This window comes from Hirundo rustica, chromosome 6, assembly GCF_015227805.2.
Source record: "Hirundo rustica isolate bHirRus1 chromosome 6, bHirRus1.pri.v3, whole genome shotgun sequence".
Taxonomy (NCBI): domain Eukaryota; kingdom Metazoa; phylum Chordata; class Aves; order Passeriformes; family Hirundinidae; genus Hirundo; species Hirundo rustica.
Genome location: NC_053455.1, coordinates 22575607 through 22595146, shown reverse-complemented (window position 1 = coordinate 22595146; position 19540 = coordinate 22575607). Strand labels below are relative to the sequence as shown.

At 46.4% G+C, this 19540-nt stretch overlaps 1 protein-coding gene across 2 annotated transcripts; it reads left to right on the top strand.

The window, feature by feature from the left end:
• Positions 1-1629: 1629 nt before the first annotated feature.
• Positions 1630-19406, top strand: VASH1 (vasohibin 1). 2 transcript variants are annotated; one of them, XM_058421150.1, is made up of 8 exons: positions 1953-2151; positions 7015-7103; positions 8174-8230; positions 9274-9348; positions 10328-10709; positions 11114-11226; positions 11822-12023; positions 19077-19406. In XM_058421150.1, exons 1-7 carry the CDS (start codon positions 2071-2073, stop codon positions 11892-11894), a joined length of 870 nt encoding a protein of 289 aa, XP_058277133.1. In that variant the 5' UTR covers positions 1953-2070; the 3' UTR covers positions 11895-12023; positions 19077-19406. The 2 variants fall into 2 exon arrangements, with proteins under 2 accessions (XP_039923735.1, XP_058277133.1); XM_040067801.2 differs by lacking the exon at positions 19077-19406 and having other exon boundaries at positions 1630-2151; positions 11822-16920.
• Positions 19407-19540: the final 134 nt, after the last annotated feature.

Here is a 19540-nt window from a genome sequence, read left to right as displayed (position 1 = left end):
GACACTGTTCATTCACGGGCTGTAGAGTGATTCCTGTCACAGGCTTTGCTGCCTCTTTAGATATAAGGAGTCAATTTCAACCAACAATCAATTGTTCACAAGTAAAAGGCAAAGGCATTAAAAACAATAGAAACCTTACAGAGGTGATAAATCCACAGTGCTTAAGGTCCACGCGTTCAAAAGAAATCCTTATTCAGTGACTTATATGTTTAAGTATTACAGAAGTTAATGTAGGCTGTATGAAGTGATGCCGGTGATTTGCTTGGAAAGCAGAAGCAAGGATACATATTTAGCCTAATTTTCCTTTTAAAAAATATGAGCCTTTCAGCATTTTGGGCAATGTTGAGTTCAGCAGAAAACACTATTCAAGTATTTTGCCTTCAGAAATGACCTCATGTGAGCAACAGCCTACAGAGCTCTTCAGAAGAAGTGGAATTTCTCTCTGAAATCCTCTACCCAGCTCTGTAAATGCTATACCCTGTTCTCAGGGCACATCAAATTCCATGGCAACCGGCATATATCTCCCCTCATTTCCCCACACTGGCGGTGAACCGCAGCCTTTTGTTGGGAGTGCCAAATGCAAGTATTTTGAGACGTCTTTCAGAGGGTTCCTCAGCAGCTGACCTGGTATTTTGTACACATTTCTTGTACTTGGCGCTTAAATTACAGAATACTTTTGTGTTAGAGTTTTCAACGTGGATTAATACTACAGGGTGGTGAGAAAACACACCCAGTCTACGGCAAGACACAGCCTGGTTCTTACAGATGAGGACACAACCATTGCAGCAGGCAACACGCTGGAGAACAGACACAAATCTCCTGCAGCATGTGGAGAACCTCCCATGAGAGTTCACACTTCTCAGCACCACAAGAGAGCTGAAACAAAACCAGACGATGAAGCAGAGCAAAACACTCGGTCTTTCGCTTGTGGTGCATCTCCAGACCTTAAGTAGGTTGTATTTTGCTTCTTCCCAAGCAGAAGAGCCCTAGTGGGCCTCTCCCTTGAGAGAGACTGCGTATATGTAGCACACCCCTAGATAAGCGGCGCGGTTCCATCCTTCACTACCGCTTTGTGCTACAGGAGCATCCGAATACGCTCACCACCCCTCACTGCTTCCTACCTGGAAAGCTCATCCCAGCTCTTCCGATCCTCAAAGCTACGTTAACACGGGCACCTGTCCCGGCTCCCAGCAGCGCTTTATCGCCTGCGGAGCCGCCCCTGAGCCCGGCCAGCCGCCCACCCCGGGCCCGCCCGTCCCTGAGGCCCCGCAGCCCGAGCGCAGACCCCCGGCGGGCAGCGCTCGGCGGCCCCGGCCCCGCTCTCCGACCCTTCAGCAGCCGCTCCGTGGCCCCGCCCCAGCCCCCCGGGGCTCGCTCCCGGCCCGCCCCCTTATCGCCCGGCCGCAGCCGCCTCCCTTATCGCCCTCATCTGCCTTATCGCCCGCGGGCAGCGGTACAGCCGCTCGCCCCGCTCCGGGGCGGCGATGGGCGCACGCCGGGACGCGGCCCGGGGCGGAGCGGAGGGGAGCGGCGCCCGGCCCCGCCCGGCCCCGCCCCGCTCGGGGCTTTGTTCCCCCGCACGCAGCCCCCGCCCGGGAGGCGGCGCGGCGGGGGCGCCCCGGCGGCAGGCCCGCCCCGCGCGGTGCCCGCCGTCACTGCCGCGGGCGCTCGGGCCGCCGGCGCCTCCCCCGCCGCGGCGGCGGCCTGATGCGGCAGCCGGCACCGCCCCGCCCGGCTTTTTCTGCCCTTCTCGCGGCGAACCCTCCGCTCTGATATCTCCGGGGGCGAGGCGGGGGCGGTGACGCCCCGTGCCCGGAGCGCCGGCCATGCGGGGCGCGGCCACCCGGCGGCCCGGCGGCGGGCGGCGGGCGCTGAGCGCGGGCGCGGCGATGCCGATGCCGGGGGGGCGACGGGGCCGCGGCGGCCGGGCAGCCCCCGTCCGGCGAGGCGGCGGCACCGCGGGACGAGGAGCAGCAGGAGGAGGAGGGCGAGGAGGATCTTCGCGACGGCGGCGTCCCCTTCTTCGTCAACCGCGGCGGGCTGCCGGTGGACGAGCCCACCTGGGAGCGGATGTGGCGGCATGTGGGCAGGATCCACCCCGAGGGGGACCGGGTGGCGCAGAGGATCCGGGGCGCCGCCGACCTGCCCAAGGTGAGACCCCTCCACCACCACCCCCGGGCTGGTGCGGCGCGGGGTCCCAGAGGAAGCGCCCGGGGCGGACGAAGGGAAGGGGGAAAAGGCGGCATCCCGCTGGGAGGAGGCGCGCCCCTGTCCCCTTAGAGGCCGTTCTCCCCGGCTCGGGAGCGATCCCTCGATTAAACGGGCCCCGGGACTGCTCTTGCCTGAAGCAAAGCCGCGCTCTAACTCGAAGTGCGAGAGGGTTTCTGCGGGGCTTTGCCCTGTCTGGTGCGCCAGCAGCACCTTCTTCTGCGGCCTTGCTGGAAAACGGACCTCAGGTAGCTAATGTATGAGCAGCCTGGAGGTGGGGAGGGGAGGGAATGGGCAATGCCTGAAGAGAAAGACTGGATAAATGATGAAAAGATGGGGAGAGTTAAATTTAGAAGAGTCCAAATACTTGAGGTGGTGGATTGAGGCAGGCAGAGGTGAGCCTTTGAACCTGAAGAAATTCGATTTGGGTACAGTCTCCCACAGAAAAAGGCCTTCTGGAACAGAACTCTGTCTGTCAAAAAAGACTTTTGATGCCAAGCATTTTAAGATGAGTTAGCAAATGCTTGCAAATCTTATTGCTGGTGTAGGGTCAGATGTGATTTCCAAGCACGTTTCTGGCCTTGCTGCAGAGAACTCTGAAAACAGGAACCACTGACTATTTCACTGAGCCTTGTACTATAATGAAACATTTGAATGTGAATTCTTGTGATTGTTGCTATCTGTATTTCATCTCAGCTGGAGAAAAATCTCTCCCTTTTATTGGCATGCTGTGAACAAAAGACACTGCAAACATTTGGCGTGTCACTCCACTGGCAGGCTATTAAAAGTATTCCCATCACTCTAATAGAGGAAATTCAGATACAAAAAGATGACGCTTTTTCATCCCATGCTTTTTTAGCAAGGACTTACCTCCTTGGGAAGGTAATTTCAAGTATGGAAGAACATGCTATTATATAGTGCACAGACAATCCATACTGCTTTCCATGAGGAATTCTGGAGAAGCATGTGATGCAACATCCTTTGTGCAGTAAAGAGTCATAGGCATCTGTGGCAGCAACTGGAACAAATCCTGAGTCCTGATTACAGTCCCTATTCTAACTCCATTAGACTTTTCCTTCCTTTTCAGATTTCCTTCCTTTCCTCTGACTTTGTCCTGAGCCTAGGTAAAGGCTGAAAACACGTTTCAGATCAGTCAGAACACACTCTACCTAATCTCCTAACCATAAGGACTGATTTGGCCAAAAAAGGTGAGGGAAATGGAAAAAAAGAAGCTGACAAACAAGACTTCAGTGACTGATGGGGGGGTGGAATACATTGTTCAGTCCCTTGTTTTGGTCTTATGTGAAGAACTTCCACTTCTCACTTTATAGTCTTCCTCCAAGAGGGTTGCAGTTAGGGGACACAAGCGGTCTGAGCTCTTGCAATAAGAGGCAAAATTGGGCTGTTTTGTTTTGGGGGCTGTTGGGTTTTGGGTTGCTGGGGGGTTTTTTTGCATCTGCTAGCACCCCTGCGAAATAGATCTATAAACTGTATTCAGCACTCTGCCATCTGAGATCCCATTCCCAAACTCACTTGGCATATAGCTGGGAGGATACTGGAATTCAGGAAACCTGTTTCCTTAGCTGCTTCTCCCCTGCAGGGATGTGTTTTTTCCTTTGAGGGCTGTTTATTGCCACTTGCCTCCATGCCATCAAGTTTCTCTGAAAGGCTGGTGCAACAGATGAGAATCAGGGCAGTAAGTGTATTCTGCAAGGTTAGCTCCTTTGAAAAGGCAGGTTCTCTCCATGGAGAGAACAGAGGTGTGCTGGAGGGTAAATAGTTATTTTTAGGTGTTGGGAATGGGACTGTGACTTGCCTACTCCAAAATTTTGGCCATGGATTGTAACCAGCATTGGGTGTTGGGGGAAATAACTCTCAAAGAAATCTGTCAATAAACTAAAACACTATAAAACGATGAATGGAGGAGGCTGTGATTAGACACATTTACAGTTCAGCTTCAGGAGCTGTGTATCTCACTGGGGTCTGAGAGCTCCTCTAGTTTCCATTTCCTTCCAAGTCGACTTGGGGTGAGTGGGCATCAAGTGAGCAGGCTTGAGAGTGGCACTCTTCTGTAGGTTGTGTTCTTTCCAGCAACAGGGTGTGGTATTGCCTGGCTTCAAGCTGCTGGAACCATCAAGCAGGTCCATACTGGAAGTACAAAGTGATGTGTGCTTGGCTTATAAAGAAATTATGGCTTTTAAATGAGATGGTTATGAGGGTAAAGACAGGAAGAGTTGCATCTAATGGATTCAGACTGAGAGAGCCAGAAAAAAATAATCTGTTTTCTTCAGTCAGGCTCTCAACCAAGGCTGATATTGTTCCTGTGTTATTTGCAGAAGGAAGAGCAGGGAGTTGCATGGATACACATAAGTGCTATAAAAGAAACCGTTGCATTAAACTAGGCTGATCAGAAGAGCACCTCCGTGATAGCACTAAGGGTGGAGCTTTGCCTGTGCCTCTCTCCCATCTGCCTTTCCTCACATACAGCATGGGCCACTTAGTATAGAAAATCTTGGCTGTTCTCAGGATCCTCTTTCTAAAAGCAGAGTCCCAATCCCATGCATACAGACAGCCTGCCAGGGTGCATGAATCTAGGAGTGGGGTGATGCAGCTACTCCACACAAGAGATGAAGGATCAAGGGTGCGTTCATTTGGTCTCCTAAGCCTGGCAGGGGTTATGTACTTTGGGAAATCTGGGCTCTCTTCCTTGCTTTCTCTCCAGCTTTCAGAATAACTAAAGGGAAGTCAAAATAGATCTGATTTCCTATCTTTTCTGTTATAAATAAATTCCTCTCTACTTTCTGAAGGACTGTGAAAGCTATCTAATATTTATAGCTCTTTTGAGATGTGTGGTGGATGATGCTGGGGAAGAAAAAAGTGTAAGGATCTCTGATCCTGTCAGTGTGGAATTGAGGGATGGAGACCTTATTCCTCTCCTTCTGCTTGTATTGCCCTATTAAAATGCTATAGACCTGGTGCAAAAAGAAACTGTAGCCCAGTCTGGGCTGCAGGCCCAGATCTGAGAGAGAGCACAGTGTACTTTCATCAGTTTAATTACTTGAGGTACAGGAGGCTCTTCCACATTAACTAGTCCCCTGCTGGACTGATTGCCATTATGCTGCCTCAGTGTTGCACATTCCTTTGAGGAAGAGAAATCTGGGGGTCTGTACTGGGTAAAGGGAGGAGGAACTACCCAGAATCATTAGTCTGTGCTGTCAACACGCACTTAATCTGTCTGTCTCCACTCAAAAGCATGAAAGTCTCCATGCTGAAGAAATGAAACAAAGTTAAATAGTCAGCCTGCCCTGGTTGTTACCTCTTTCGTTGTTTCTGCCTGGAAATTATTTCCTATGACTCAGTGGTGTCAGCTCACAGCATCCAAACTGACTCAGCTCCTTCCAGAGACAGCTCCATTCCTGTGCCACTCTCTGGAGCCTTCCCTGCTCCTGCTGCAGCTGAACAAACCCAGTTTCACATCTGCTCTCACCGTGCCTGCGCTGCCCCCTGCGAGTGAGGCAGCTGGTGCCTCTGCTTGATGCGAGAGGCAGCACCAGCCCATCTCAAGGTTACACCTGGTCCTTGTACTGGCTGGGGGGAGCACAAGCAGAATGCAGCCGTGTGGCAAGCCAGGACACGGAACTGATCTGGATGTAAACTACCCATGCTTGCTGGCTCAGCTTTCAGCTGCTCCAGGTGCCTGACCTGCTTCACCAGTCACTTCTACCAACACAGAACAGAAGAAGGAGGTGTATGGAAATGAGTAGCCACAGAAATACATGTGAAAGGTGCACTAAGCAGTACCACTGGCTACGGAACCATGTCCAGCAGAGGCAGTTGTGCACAGCAGTATGGAAGGCTCAAAGGAAGAGCTGGCTCTGGCTTACTCTTTAATAGCTGTGGATGGGCCAGCTCTGGGGGAAGTCTGAGGAGGAACTGAACTGTTAAAAGCCGAACAGCTGAGAAAAGATGCAGTCTGATGTTAGCAAGGTGCATGCAAGGCATGAACTATCTTTCAGAGAAAAAATATTGGGCTGTTTCTCCAAGCCTGTCAGTCGTCCCAAACTTGTGTTTTCTCCTTTTTATTTGTCCTGTGGCCAGGTGCCTACTCTTTCCTTAGACACACTTTCTTAGCTGCTAACAAGACTACAGTTATCCCCTGTTTTGCAAATGGTGAGGAAAATCTGACTGGACCCATAAGGCTGAGGCCTCAGAATGGGACAGCAGTCTGAAAGGTGAACATCCAGAAGTCATTCTCTGACGGTGTAATTCAAAACACCGGACACTGCAGGGCAGGGAGTCATGCTGTCAAGCCTGTGTGCTAGTCAGTGCCAACTCATCTGAAATGCCAGGAAGCAGTGAAGGACCTTTCTACCCTTGCTTGCTGGACTGTTCCACCCTCTGGTGATATTGGAAAATTCGCTGTGCATTTTTGCCTCTTTCTTTTATTTTTGTTTCATGCCTTTCAGTTTCAATACTCAAATGAGGCCACGCTCCCTCAGATGATAGCTTTTCTTTCTTGTATCTTGCCTTGTCAGTTAATTTTATCTATTTTATCCATTGTAACATTGCATAAATGCAGGGTCTTTTCACATAGTTTCTCTTGCAGCTCTGTGGCGATGCCTCATTCTGAATCCCTTCCCAACTTCCATTGTGGAAAGAGAGAAACGTTTCTGCTGTGGTCACTTAGGGCAGCAAAAAGGGTCTGGTTTCAGAGGAACGTGCTCCCTTACAGCTATGTGCCACTGAGTTCAGCAAGAAGCTGGAGGGGTTTGGAAGTAGTGATTTATGTTCTGCTCCTCATTTCAGATTCCCATACCAAGTGTGCCTGTGTTCCAGCCATCCACCCCCATCCCTGAGCGCCTGGAAGCTGTGCAGCGCTACATCAGGGAGCTTCAGTATCCTTTGTTGTTACCTTACCCACTGGTGTGATAACCCAGGAAGAAAGAGCAAGAGGATTTCCTTTACCTGTGACAAACAGAAAAGCTCCTTCTGTTGTACCTGGAGGAGAACTGAAACTTGTTCCCTGAAAACAGGGAGCTGGACTTGGGACAATGTTTTGTTTTGCTGCTCCATTTCTTTTCTTTTTTTGCTCAAGTTACCTTCTGGTTCTGTTCACTGCAGGTAACAAATGGGCATGTTGTCAAAGGCCTTTCCCCACTACCCACTCTTCTAGGTCAGTGGCTTTACCATGGTATTTCATTAAAAATGCACATACCTGAGATCCTGACAGCCAGGTGTCAGATGTACTACAAACTGCATCACCTCATTGTTAAGATGTGGCTGAGTTGAGGTGATGAGCAAACCTTCTCAGGTCATCCTACTCAATCACTCTTCTCTGTCTACACAACACTCGGCCACCCTGCTTTTGTGCATCTGTGATATGCTGCCCCTGTATATGCAGAGCTGCCTGTGTGGCTGTGTTCCGGGAATGAGATTTCTCCATTCCTGTTGTGCTGGAGAGCAGGTATATGCCATGCAAACACTGATGAGATACAGATCTGGCTTCAGCTCTAACTCAAGGTAAAAAGGCCAACCTTTTAGCATCTTTCACCCATTCAGGGTAGCTATGCTTTGGATTGGATCCCAGTCAATCTTAGAATAAGGTACCATGAATGTTTCCTTGCTCCATGTATTATGTGCAGATTGGAGCAGGAAGAGATTTATCAAACTGTTCTGCCCTGGTCACTGAAAAACTGAGCAGAGCATGAACCTTTGGGAATTGGAATGGAAACCCTTATGTGGGTATGAGGAAGAGAAGAATTGACAAGGAAGTACAATGGAAGTAAGGAGGAATTATAAATGGGAGAAATATGGGAAAGGGAGATAGGGATTTTCTTGTGCTGCTGCTACATTTGTAGGATCATGACTTCGCTGTGAGAATAGTAAATATCATGAAAGTCCTTCAGATGAGTTTTCTTCAAACTCTACTTTCCAAGCTGCCAAGCCCTTAACTTCTTGCTTCCAGGTACAATCACACTGGGACACAATTCTTTGAGATTAAGAAGAGCAGACCTCTGACTGGGTAAGTGCTGACAGCCTCTACAGCATTTAATCCTTTTACATACTACTTTTTCTCCATCCCCTACCCAAGGTCTAGTGGCACTCAGGGCTTTCAGTACTGCAGCTGCATCCTGCTTTGGGTAACTTTATTTTGCTTGGGGCATAGCTAGGCAGAGCTGTGTCTGATCTTTCTCAAGAAAGAGAGTAATGTTTTCTTTGTCATGAATTGGTAAATCTAGTAAACCAAAGATAATGTATTGCAGAAATGTGCATATTCTGCCTGCTTCTAATTGGAATGTAACTATATGAACTTCTGAGGGATTCTGAAATTAGGTCCTGCTCTACAAAAGCTTTGTGAAAGCCAAGTACCTTTACAGGTCTGATTTCATAGCTCCTGTGTGTGCCTCTACAGAATCCAGGCTCACTAAGCTTTTGGTGACTCATACTTTGAACAAGAGAGGGCATTCTCCTCACTGCAGATTTTGGGAACTGCTGCGCCCCAGAAGTTCCTGGCAATAAGCACCTGATGTTCATTGACTCTCTTGAAGAGCATATGGAGAATCTTATAAGACTGGCTTCTTATTATTGGTCTAATCCATAGATTTATGTGAGTCTAAATGCCTTGTTTTGTAATCAGCCCAATGTCTCCTCCATGGTACTCACTGAGTACTCACTGAGCAGAGACTAGGGTTAATGCCAGAGAAGGCGGCTTTGTTGTCCTTGAGCCTGGTGTGGCAAACACTGCTGCCCCTTGGTCCTTTGAGGGTTTTACTTGTGGACACAGTGGTGCTGTGGTCTCCCTGAGAATCCAGGTTGGCCAGTAAACAGTTTTGCTGAAACCCACTGAAGTGAATTCCTTGGAAGCAACAACAGCACATGGCAGAGACCTGGTTTGGATTTTATATCTTCTTAAAGAAGATACTTTGTTCTGTTCCCTATCCTCTATGGGCCACCCTCTCTCCTGGAAACCTACCTTACAAATATAGTGTAAAAGGGCTGAACTGTCCACATTGCATAGCACAAGCCCTCTAACTGCCCTCATCTTTCCCTTGTCTCACTCTGCAGGCTGATGGACCTGGCCAAAGAAATGACCAAAGAGGCCCTGCCAATAAAATGCCTGGAAGCTGTGATCCTGGGAATGTATCCTTTCCTCTTGGAGTTGTGCATGTCTGCCCATCCTTGTGTTTTTGTGTCTGCTCTCTTGCTTGTGATGCTTTGAGGGTGGTGATAATATTGTCACCAAGCCCCACATTCCTCTTTTTTTCCTCCCCAGTTCTCCCACAAAACCCCACCAAGAAATCCAAATCCAAGCAATCCTCTAAAGTATCAGAAGCAGTACTTTGGAGTTGCTCCTCTTTCACCAAGAAGGGTGGTGCTGCTCTAGTCAGCCATATAAGATAGTAAAAGATAAAAGAACATCTAAAGAGGAGCCAAAACACTCGCTAGAGTTAGGTCAGGAAATCCTTTGTGGATAGCATTGTTCCCTTAGTGCCTGCATGTGTTCTGCATTAAAATAACTTACAAATCCTCTCCAACTTCTAATTAGGGTGTTTGTCACTTACTAGCTTAGGCAATACCTTTATTAGTTCTAGATGTGTGTTATCTAAGTATACATCTTTCCTAGCTATTTTCCAGGTTTAGTTTGTGGTACTTGGGCTATAGTTTCTTCATGCACCTGGAGGGGCAGAGATGTTCAATGAATGGTTCAAAAGTGGAGGTTGATGAGTTTTTATCCTGAAGGTGTATGAAACAGTAGCTAGTGAAAGAGATTAAAAACAAACCGAGGAATAATGCTGCAGTGTTAACTGTTTGGGAGCTACGGAATACAGTACACTTAAGGTGCTAGCATTGCAACTGCTGCATCACGGAACTGCATCAAAATTAACTTCTCTTTGTTGACTCTCTCCTTGAAGAGGCCAAGTCTGTTTTCCCCATAACCCAGATGAAAGTAGGGCAGCCTGCAATGAGCTGGGCTCTTGACCTGGAGGAAAAATCCTGTCTGTGTGATGCCTGAATCAATGGGGAGTCTGCTAAGCAGGCTGGGTCTGGAGCAGGTAGGACGTGTCTTGTCAGGAAACTGTTATTCACCGGTTATTTCCTGAATAGTGACTGCTGTCAGTTACCTCACCAACAACATGACCACACTGGACCGTTTCCCCATCAGCTTCAAAACCCACTTCTCAGGGAACTACTTCCGACACATCGTGCTGGGGGTGAACTTTGGCGGCCGCTATGGGGCACTGGGCATCAGCCGACGTGAGGAACTTATGTACAAAGCACCTGTCTTCCGCACACTGAGCGAGCTCATCTTTGATTTCGAGGAGGCGTATCGCCGCTGCTGGCACACTCTGAAAAAGGTGAAGCTGGGCCACTGTGTGTCCCATGACCCACACAGCGTGGAGCAGATCGAGTGGAAGCGCTCCATCCTGGATCTAGACAAGCTAACCCGGGAAGACTTCCGCAAAGAGCTTGAGAGACATGCCCGTGATATGAGGCTGAAGGTAAGCAGCAAGGTTGGAGTAACTCACTGCCACATCCGCTGTCTTGCCTGGCTGCTGGTGCATGGGGGATGAAGTGACAGGAAACTCTCCTGGATGTGTGGAGTAAAAAGTGAATTGGAGGCTGGGGCCTCTTTCTTTCTCGATACCACCCACTGTGTACAGGTTGGTCCCCTAATGGGTGCTCGTGCAGTGCTGCAGTTGTGATTAGGTTGGACTGTATACAGTCCTTGGAGCCATAGCTGTCACTGTAATTTGCTTTTTCTGGCTTTTGCATTTTTGATGCTCTTGCCTTGCTTTTTTGTCTTTTTTTCCCATATAATAAATCATAGTTGGGTTTTGTGGATTTTGTTGTTACTCATATTGGTTTTCTGCTCATGTAGCTCTTGATTTTATTTTTCTGGCAGATTGGGAAAGGAACTGGACCACCATCTCCCACCAAGGACAGAAAGAAAGATGTCTCCTCCCCACAAAGAGGCCAGGCAAGCCCCCATCGGCGAAACAGCCGTGGGGACCGACGGTGAGTAGTGTGGCTTCTGGGCAGGAGACCTATCTAGAACATCTCTTTTACTCAGACTCCACCTTGCTGTTTGGTTTTGGATCCTCTTCATGTCCTACTGGGTTTCTTTAGAACAGTGGATATTTCTCTGACCATCAGTAGCATTCTCCCTAGTCAGTACCATTGTGGGTTTATCATTGCTCAGGGAGTTGAGGAGACAGCTGGGTCTTTTTACTTGCGTGTTTTGGCAGGGAGGAGGAAGGCAGCTCAAAGAGACAGTGATGTTGATAGCTGACTTTTAACCTTATGCATGGGTCTGAGCTGTGGTGTCTCACAGACCCGTGCCTCGGAGAGATTCCGAAAAGTATTGTGCTGTCAGCAAGACTGTTTTCCTAATAATAACCTGGGGTTCCAGAGTGGACCTCCTCCTTCCTATCTTGCATTCTGTTCTGTTGAGATCATTGAGAGAACTACTGGAAGCTGCAGAACAGTCGTGTTCTCAGTAGTGCAGGATCAGTCTGAAGCTCTGTGTACCTTTTCCTGCGCTGCCATCTATCTATCCGCATCACCTGACTGAAAACAGTTTCTGAAGAGTTGTTACCCTCTTTGCTCACAGGCCATCTGGTGAGAAGAAGCCTGCTGATTCCAAAGCCATGCCAGACCTCAATGGGTACCAGATCCGGGTGTGAAGAGAGCTGTACCTTGTGTGCCTGGCTCCATGGACTTCTTGCTGGCCACAGGAGACCTGGATCCACCTGCAGTGATTCTGACAAATGGGACAGGGGAGTGGGAGCAAAAGAGAGCGCTGATTTTCCCAGGTACTTACTAGTGGGCCAGTCCCAGAGCTGGATCCCATGGGTCCCAGAGGATTCACCTGCCTGTTTGTGGGAGAGGTGACCATCTTAATTCACTTCAGTATTTTTAAAAAAAAAAAGAAAAAAGAAAAAAAAAATCTGTACATTAGTGGGAGTTTGCTTCAAGAAGAATATGAAGTGAGTGGGGTCAGTGGACTTGCTATCTTTGCCTTGACAGCAGGTAGATGAAACATCTTGTCAACAGTACTTCTTCCCTGTCTGTACAGAAGTCTTCAAACCCTGCAAGGCGTGCAGGGTGGAGGGAGAAGTGATGCTGGAATGGGATGGCCCTGAATCTTGTACAAAAACTCCTGGTTTTGTCATTATAAACACTTTGTTTATCATTGCTCTTGTGAGAGATAGGTCTGAATTCGCTCAGCCTGATTTATTGACCATACAAAGTCTTCTCATCCAAAAACCCCCACATTTTGTATGTTTAACCCTGCCTATTTCAAAGCATTTCCTTGTCTCTGAGGGGGTAGACAGTGGAATGCTGGTGAACTGTTGCTGTAGGTCCTTTGGTGGATCAGGATATGCCTATACCATTGCAACATGAAAACAGGTATAGAGACCTCAATTGGTCCAGCAATAGAGATGGAGTTGGTGGAAAATCTGAACTTCGCATCGTCTCTTCATCAGCCTTCTCTCTATTAACTTCTAGTGGCTGCTACTCAGAAAGCTTGTGGCAGGCACTTCAGTCACTGAGGTACAAGTTCAAAGGGTAAATAATTAAAGGAGGATGTAATAATGTGAACAGGTTTTACAAGCATTTTCTCCTTTCCACAAGGGTCTTGCTCCTTCCTCCCTATAGTGTTAGTGCCAGTGCTACATACCCCTGTTTGTGAGAAGCTCTGCTCGAGGAAATTGCAGCTGCTTTCCTGACAGCTCACCCTGGAGCCTCCTGAAAGCAGTTCTCCACCCCAGTGCCAGAGCTGTGCTTGTGTTCTGGCTCTTTGGATAGCTGCAGTATGTAATAGCACCTCTTACACTAACCTTCCCCAAAGGGCTGGGCCAGGCCTTTCTGCCATTTGTGGCCTTGACTTCCTATGCTTCTTTCGGGGGGGTGTTGTACTACTGATTAAGTAGTATAATGCTTGTCAGAAGTTGGGAGTGTTGTCAGATCTCTCTGTTTGAGGCCTAAGGCATGGGAACAGTGGGATTTCCAGAAGTCAGAACAGCTTGGTCTTAAAGTGATTTGGATGCATGGATCGAGGGGATGCAAAAACTGAGCTTGGGAGTGCGAGTATCCACGAGAGAAACAAGGAAGTCTTGTTTTATCACAGCACTGAAAAGGAGCTAAACTTTCTGAAATACTATGTATTTAATTTTGTTAGAACTGGGCTTATCCTTTCCTTTTTTTTTTTGTTTGTTAGAAACACAATGGAGCTTAGCTCTACTAGGTTTTTTGTTGCAGTATTCCTGTGCCACATCTTCATAATAAGCAGAGCTATTTTGGTGGCAGAGAATGGGTTCTTAACCCCAAACAAATCAGCTCTTCTGCCTCGTTAAAGCAGTTAATCCTCGAAGCACCACCCACAAGCGATTTAACTCAGGCCTTACAGGTTCCTAATTGTACATCCTTAACTGTGATGTAACTTGCAAGGCGTATCCATACCACTGCAGTTGGTCCTTCCAGTCTCCCTTTGTAGGCTGTACTTTTCTGCTGTGCTGTACAACCAAGAGGAACATCTGTAAGAAGGTGGCAGAACTTGGCTGCTGAGCCATGAGAAGGTTAATCCAGAAGAGGATGCCAGTTCCACAGTGCAGGGCAACACCTGTCCACTCCCTTATATTCCAGCTACATGCAACAATTGAAGTTAACAGCAGCAGTAAGCCAGCCACCCATTGAATGTGTCCTCCGATCATTTTTGTGTGGCTATAAATGAACATATTTAGCGTCTGGATGATAACAATGTTAGCTGTAAAGGCACCACAGTTACCTGTAAATAATATGGGCCACTTGGAAGCCACAAACTGCCTTTGCATAATGTTTGCTATGCAGCGGACTGAAAGTTCAGTTACCACTGTGAATCATATGATAAATACAAGCAGCAGTCAGCAAGGGGAGACTGACTGTCAGGTTTTATTAAAGTGGATGAAATCCAGAATTGAAAAAAAAATTATAAAAGATGCCTAGAATGCATCTTCACCGTGACTTTGTTTAGTCAATTGGTTAGTTAATTCAGAGACTCAGTTAACTGGAGAGCTCTTGAGAGTAATTAGTAGTTTAATATAGAGAACAGTGAATAACTGGACAGACTTGAGCTTTTTTAGATGGAAAGGGGAAATGTGGGGGTGGGAGGAAGCCTTTAAAACAGATGGGACAAGTGACAGGTCAGCTGCAAGTTAATGATTCTTTCTTGAGAGCAGGGCAACAGGGGTGTTCAGCAGTGTTAGATGACCAAGGCAGAATGGCTTAAAACAAAATGCTTTGTTTGACTTTGTAATTAAGTGCTTTCCTGCAGGATGTAACTGAGGCCAATTGCTTAGAAAACCAAAGGAAATGGATGTTTAAGATATGAATGACAGGTAGAGTTCAAGGTCTCTTAATTCTCAACTGCAGCTAGACAAAAACATCCTCTTTCAAGATTTAGTTGCACAATTATATATGTTAGGAAGTGTTTAATTCTTTGCTTGTACCTAATGTTGGTAAACTTCTCAAGATGGACACATGAGCAGACAAGTGCCCTCTGCTAGAGTTGCTATTTCAAGCCCTCTACTGTATTTCTCTGTGTCCTAGAATTCCTGTTCCTTATTGTTTCTGTATCTAGTTTAGCAGATGGTACAAGAAACTGGAAAAGGACCACAGGGTTCTCCCCTTCTTGTTCTTGCTCTCCCCATCTTTGTAACAGGATGAATCACTTCACTACAAAGCTTTGCTTCCTTCCTAACAAATAAGACGACATCCTTCCATGACAGAGAGGATTAACACAATCTAGCTTTATGCTGTAAGAAACCTGAGGGTACAGTGCAAGACAAACTTTAGCACTTCGATTTCTTTCTTCCCCCATCTACTTGGTCAGGTTTCTGGTCTGTCTGCCTTTAACTAAAGGGAAAAAAGGCTGCTGATGAGAGTCTTTTTCACTTCTGCAGGCTTTAGAGCTACAGAGAAGGAATAACAATGTAACTCATACTCCTTTAGTGCCAAGGAAGATGGATCTCAAGGAGTCCTATTAATTTTTTAATGTTAAATATTAATAGGGTTGCTCATGTAGCTCTGTGATGTAAATTTAACTGTTCAGTAGGTCTCACTTGATGTCTGTTCTGCAGTACTAGTCCTGTGAACTCTGTGGAAAGGAACCGTGTTCGTACACTAGCAGTGGATAGACACTGCCTGCATTGTATGTAAAGCTGAGGTGAGCTTTGAAAGACTTCAACAAATGCTGACCTATTACTGGTGAAACTATTCTAAATGTGATGCAAACTTGGAAAGAGGAGCCCCTCTTTATACTTTTATGTAGACAAGTCCCTTGATACCTGGCCAACTGCAGTATTTTTAATGGGTAGATTCATTAGTGAGCAAAACTTTCTGCTATAGCATCACTCTGATACAAACCTTGTATATTAAAGAGCAGGGTTGGGTGTCCATCAGTCTGTGATGGACTAGCCTTTTTTTAAAAAAACTGGTAGAAGCTAAAGGAGTCTTTAGGAACTTGAGGTGTGTTAGCAAGTGTTTTAGCTGGGAGCGCTTTTTTTCAGTTACTATTTTACCTGTGGGCCAGGGTATGGATCAGTACATAGTACCCTTGGATCTATCAGAATAAATGACTGCAGAACTGTAGATGAAACATAGTTTCTGTTCACATAGTAGCTGTATTGCTGTTTTCAAATCTGCTTAACCGGATGCATTTTCTTTTAAGTATTTCAGGTGAAAGCCTTAATCAGGTGCCTGCCCCCTAGGGTAGGCTCATATGTGGTGTTGTATAGACTGGAACATTACTGTCCTTAAAATTTCAGAGTTTAAGAAACCATAATGAACAGAAGAAAGCTCCTGTTTGCCAAAGGGCAAGAATCTGGATTAGACTGGCCTGACCTTGCTCCAGTGGCTCTGGCTAATAACTTTGGGTGGTTGCTTTAGCTACCTGCTTCTTCTGAGTGAAGTATTTCAGGTAGTCCTGATGATCAAACAGTTGGTATAGGCAGGGGTGTCTGAGGTGTACTGTGTGTGTGCAACTCTGGCTGAAATAACACCACACATTCCAGTGGCCTTGCACTGTTGTCCTGACAACATTTAGACCCGCATTATGGATTTATAATTTAACTTAACAAAGCAAGTGCTATTCTGGCTTGATGTTTGCTCTCCCAGAGCAAGGTTGAGATGACCCCTCTACAGACAAGCTGAACTCTTTAGTGAATTTAATATTTTTGTGTGTCTTCTGAGCAGGTGTTTACTTGTATCACAACCACTCTCCTTCAGTGGTGCCCTGGCCCTTTCTGCTCAAGAGCAACTCAGTTAGGCCCAGAAGGCTACTGAATCTCCCAAAATCTCTGCCGAGCAGAGTTTCCCTCCAGGTCAGGGTTGAGATGGTGCTAGTAGGACCAGAGTGGTCCCCTTCCATGCACATCAGTATTCTACTCCAGCACTGAAAGGGTGCTCCAAAACCATTCTCATCTTTATCATTGGTACAGCTCAGAACTAAGAATTGGAAAGTTTCTTTCTTTAAGAACAGTATCATGTGTGTCTTTTTGTAATTAATCAGTGTGGTTCTGTGTTCTTACGTAGCCAACACAGAATTTTTATTTAGGTTTAGTTTTTACTGCACTTCTCATGGCCCTTATGTTGATACTTCTTCCTGCTTCCTTTGACACTTAGACAATAAAATTCCCTCTGTACTGCTCTCAGCTTGTGCAGAGAAAACAAGTTGTCTGTACTGTCCTTCTTTCTGCTTTAAACCTTTCCATTACATGTCAGCTGAGAAGTCAAAGGGACAGCCTTGAGTGATGGTATCAGGGACATTATGTAAAGATGTCCTGTACTTGCTACAGTACTGGACATGGAAGAACCCTCATCCTCATCCTCCTTTAATCATCTGAACAGGTGAGTATGTCTCTGCACACAGAGGCAGTTGCCAGACTAAGCACAAACATATGTGGCTGTTCAGCAAAGGCCGGAATTCACGTTTTCCACTTGAATTGCCATCAGTCAGGCTGGGTAGGAAAAAAAAAATCAGTCTTACAGTACTGTACCAAACAATACCATAAGGGTTAGTACAAACCTCTTCTTGCACTGCTCAACTCTTCAATGTACAATTCAGTCTCCTTCCTGGCCTGAAAAGCAATTCTGCTCGAAGTCTGTGTTTAGTGACCTTCCAGAATAATGACCTCACCAGGACTTCTCAAGACAAATGCTGGGTTAATAAAGGACAGTCAGCTGCAAGATTCAGTGCAAGGATCCCCAGCAAGGGGATCCAATTATTCAGGCTATCATCTTTCAGGCATAACATACCCCTTCTCTCTAGGGAAATGAGTAATGGCTGGGACCAGGGCCAGGATGTAGGCAGGCCTACAGTGTATAGGAAAGGAATAAACATTCTCTGACCTGTTACTCCAAAGAGAAAGGCACATGCAATAGTCCGTCTTAGCCAAGTTAATTATATGAACAGCTTTTGCCCTGAGGGAAAGTAATTGCACAGTTCTAAACATCTACTTCAGATGCTTGCTTGCTTGAAAACACCTTCTGCTCCATATCTTACAGATTTTGCTTTAAATCAGGTAACTCCTATATCCCCTATGAATGTATAGATCAGGGTGATTGCTAGACAGTGGAGTGAGAACAGCAAAACAGTGACGTGGCCACAGATTTTCTGGTACCTCTTCCATCAGGCTTTTCCCCTGCTATTGGTTGTTCCTGCAGTTTTAGGTTTTCAAGTCAGTTTCAGAGATGACATTACTTGAACCTTAAGTGGAAAATCTTTATTGTGGGAAGGACATGCTGAAGCAGAAAATAGAAAAAACAAAAAAGCCACTACACCCTGCCACTCTTTACACTGAGAGGCCTAAGACTTAAGGCTCTCACATATCTAAAGGCACAGAGAAATTAATTAATGAGAGAGTGAGACTGAGCCTTAAGAGCACTATTCTTGCAGAGATTGCAGGATTATGGCAGGCAAAGGCATATGACATGCTGTGAATAGCAGGCCATTACAGAATTAAGTCAGCCAGGTTTGCTTTCCTGGATTATATTTTTATTTTGGCAAAGAGTGAGTGCCATCCTATCTCTAACCTCATTTGAAGGCAGGAAAGGAGGAGAGGAATAACTATAGAATAACTACTGCACTCATCTAGTTCAAGAGCAGCTCTAGACACTGGCCAAAACCTGAATATATAGAAAAAATATAAGCAGAAGGCTTTGCATCCAGAAAGAAAAGAACAAAAAACTGAATAAAATGTCTAAGGCTTGAAGCCATGGTTTGTTTGGGTTTTTTTTGGTGTGTATAAATTAAAGACCGGATGGAACAAACACATCTTTTGTTGTAGCACAAGCCAATGTCTAGCCCAGTCCTTCTCCCATTTGCCAAACTCAGACCTTGAAAGCTGCTGTGTTTGTCTTATCAAAGGGACAAAGAAATTTTCAGCTGTTATACAAGAGCAGAGGCATGTACATTCTAAATCTGAAAGAAAATAAATAATTTTTTAAACAAATAAAAACAAAAATAGCTTCAAGACTAGAATGACATTTTCAGTGGAAGCTGGAGGACAACTTGCCTTGACAGGAGAAGCCAAACGTTTACAGCTGACAAAAGGAGTTAGAGGCATGCCAGCTGTTAAATCTGTCATCTTGGTTATCATTGTAACAGGTGAGTTCTCTTCAGAAACTCAGTATCATACTTAGAAACACAATGCAGTATATTCAGTTCTGCTTGTGCATTTCAGCATGACAGTGCTATGGGAAGCACTGCAGGCCGGGCAGCTACAGTCTGTAAGAAGCAGGTCACAGCCAGCAATTCAATTAACCTGCACAACAGGAAGCCTGAAAGGAGATGGGATCCCACTAACAATTGTGTGCTCACCCTTTAGGTCAGCAACAAAAGGGTTCATTTTCGTTTGGATGACCCACGGATATATCTGCAAATTTCTAACCAGTACATCCAATAAATGTTCAATACTGAGGTGGTGGCAGTGGGAGCAGATACTGGACTCCAGCAACACCCTGCTTTGCAGACTGCTGTTTGCTAACACCATCATCAACACATCATTAAGAGCAGGACTCATACCTTGATCTGCTGAGATACTGAACTTCTTACGACCTCTTGGAGGCTCCTCAGAGAAGAGAAACTAAGGTCAAGTATATTTCAGAGTTCTGCCTTCACAAAGCAGGTGGCGAACAGAGCACTAACAATAAATCTGAAACTCGGGCTTTCTGTTTTATTTAACAAGTGTTACTCCCATCTAAGTGTTCATTTCAGATCTCCCACTCCTCCCACTTAATTCTTCAGGGGTGAGGAAACCCACTATCTTACATCTCGACACCATCTAAATGT

Bases quoted from the DNA above. Each gene is read 5' to 3' on its own strand.
- VASH1 (XM_058421150.1), top strand. From the start codon at position 2,071: ATGTGGCGGCATGTGGGCAGGATCCACCCCGAGGGGGACCGGGTGGCG. The intron at 7,104-8,173 runs GTATCCTTTGTT...TCTTGCTTCCAG, and splicing joins CGCTACATCAGGGAGCTTCA to GTACAATCACACTGGGACAC. The intron at 10,710-11,113 runs GTAAGCAGCAAG...TTTTTCTGGCAG, and splicing joins CCCGTGATATGAGGCTGAAG to ATTGGGAAAGGAACTGGACC.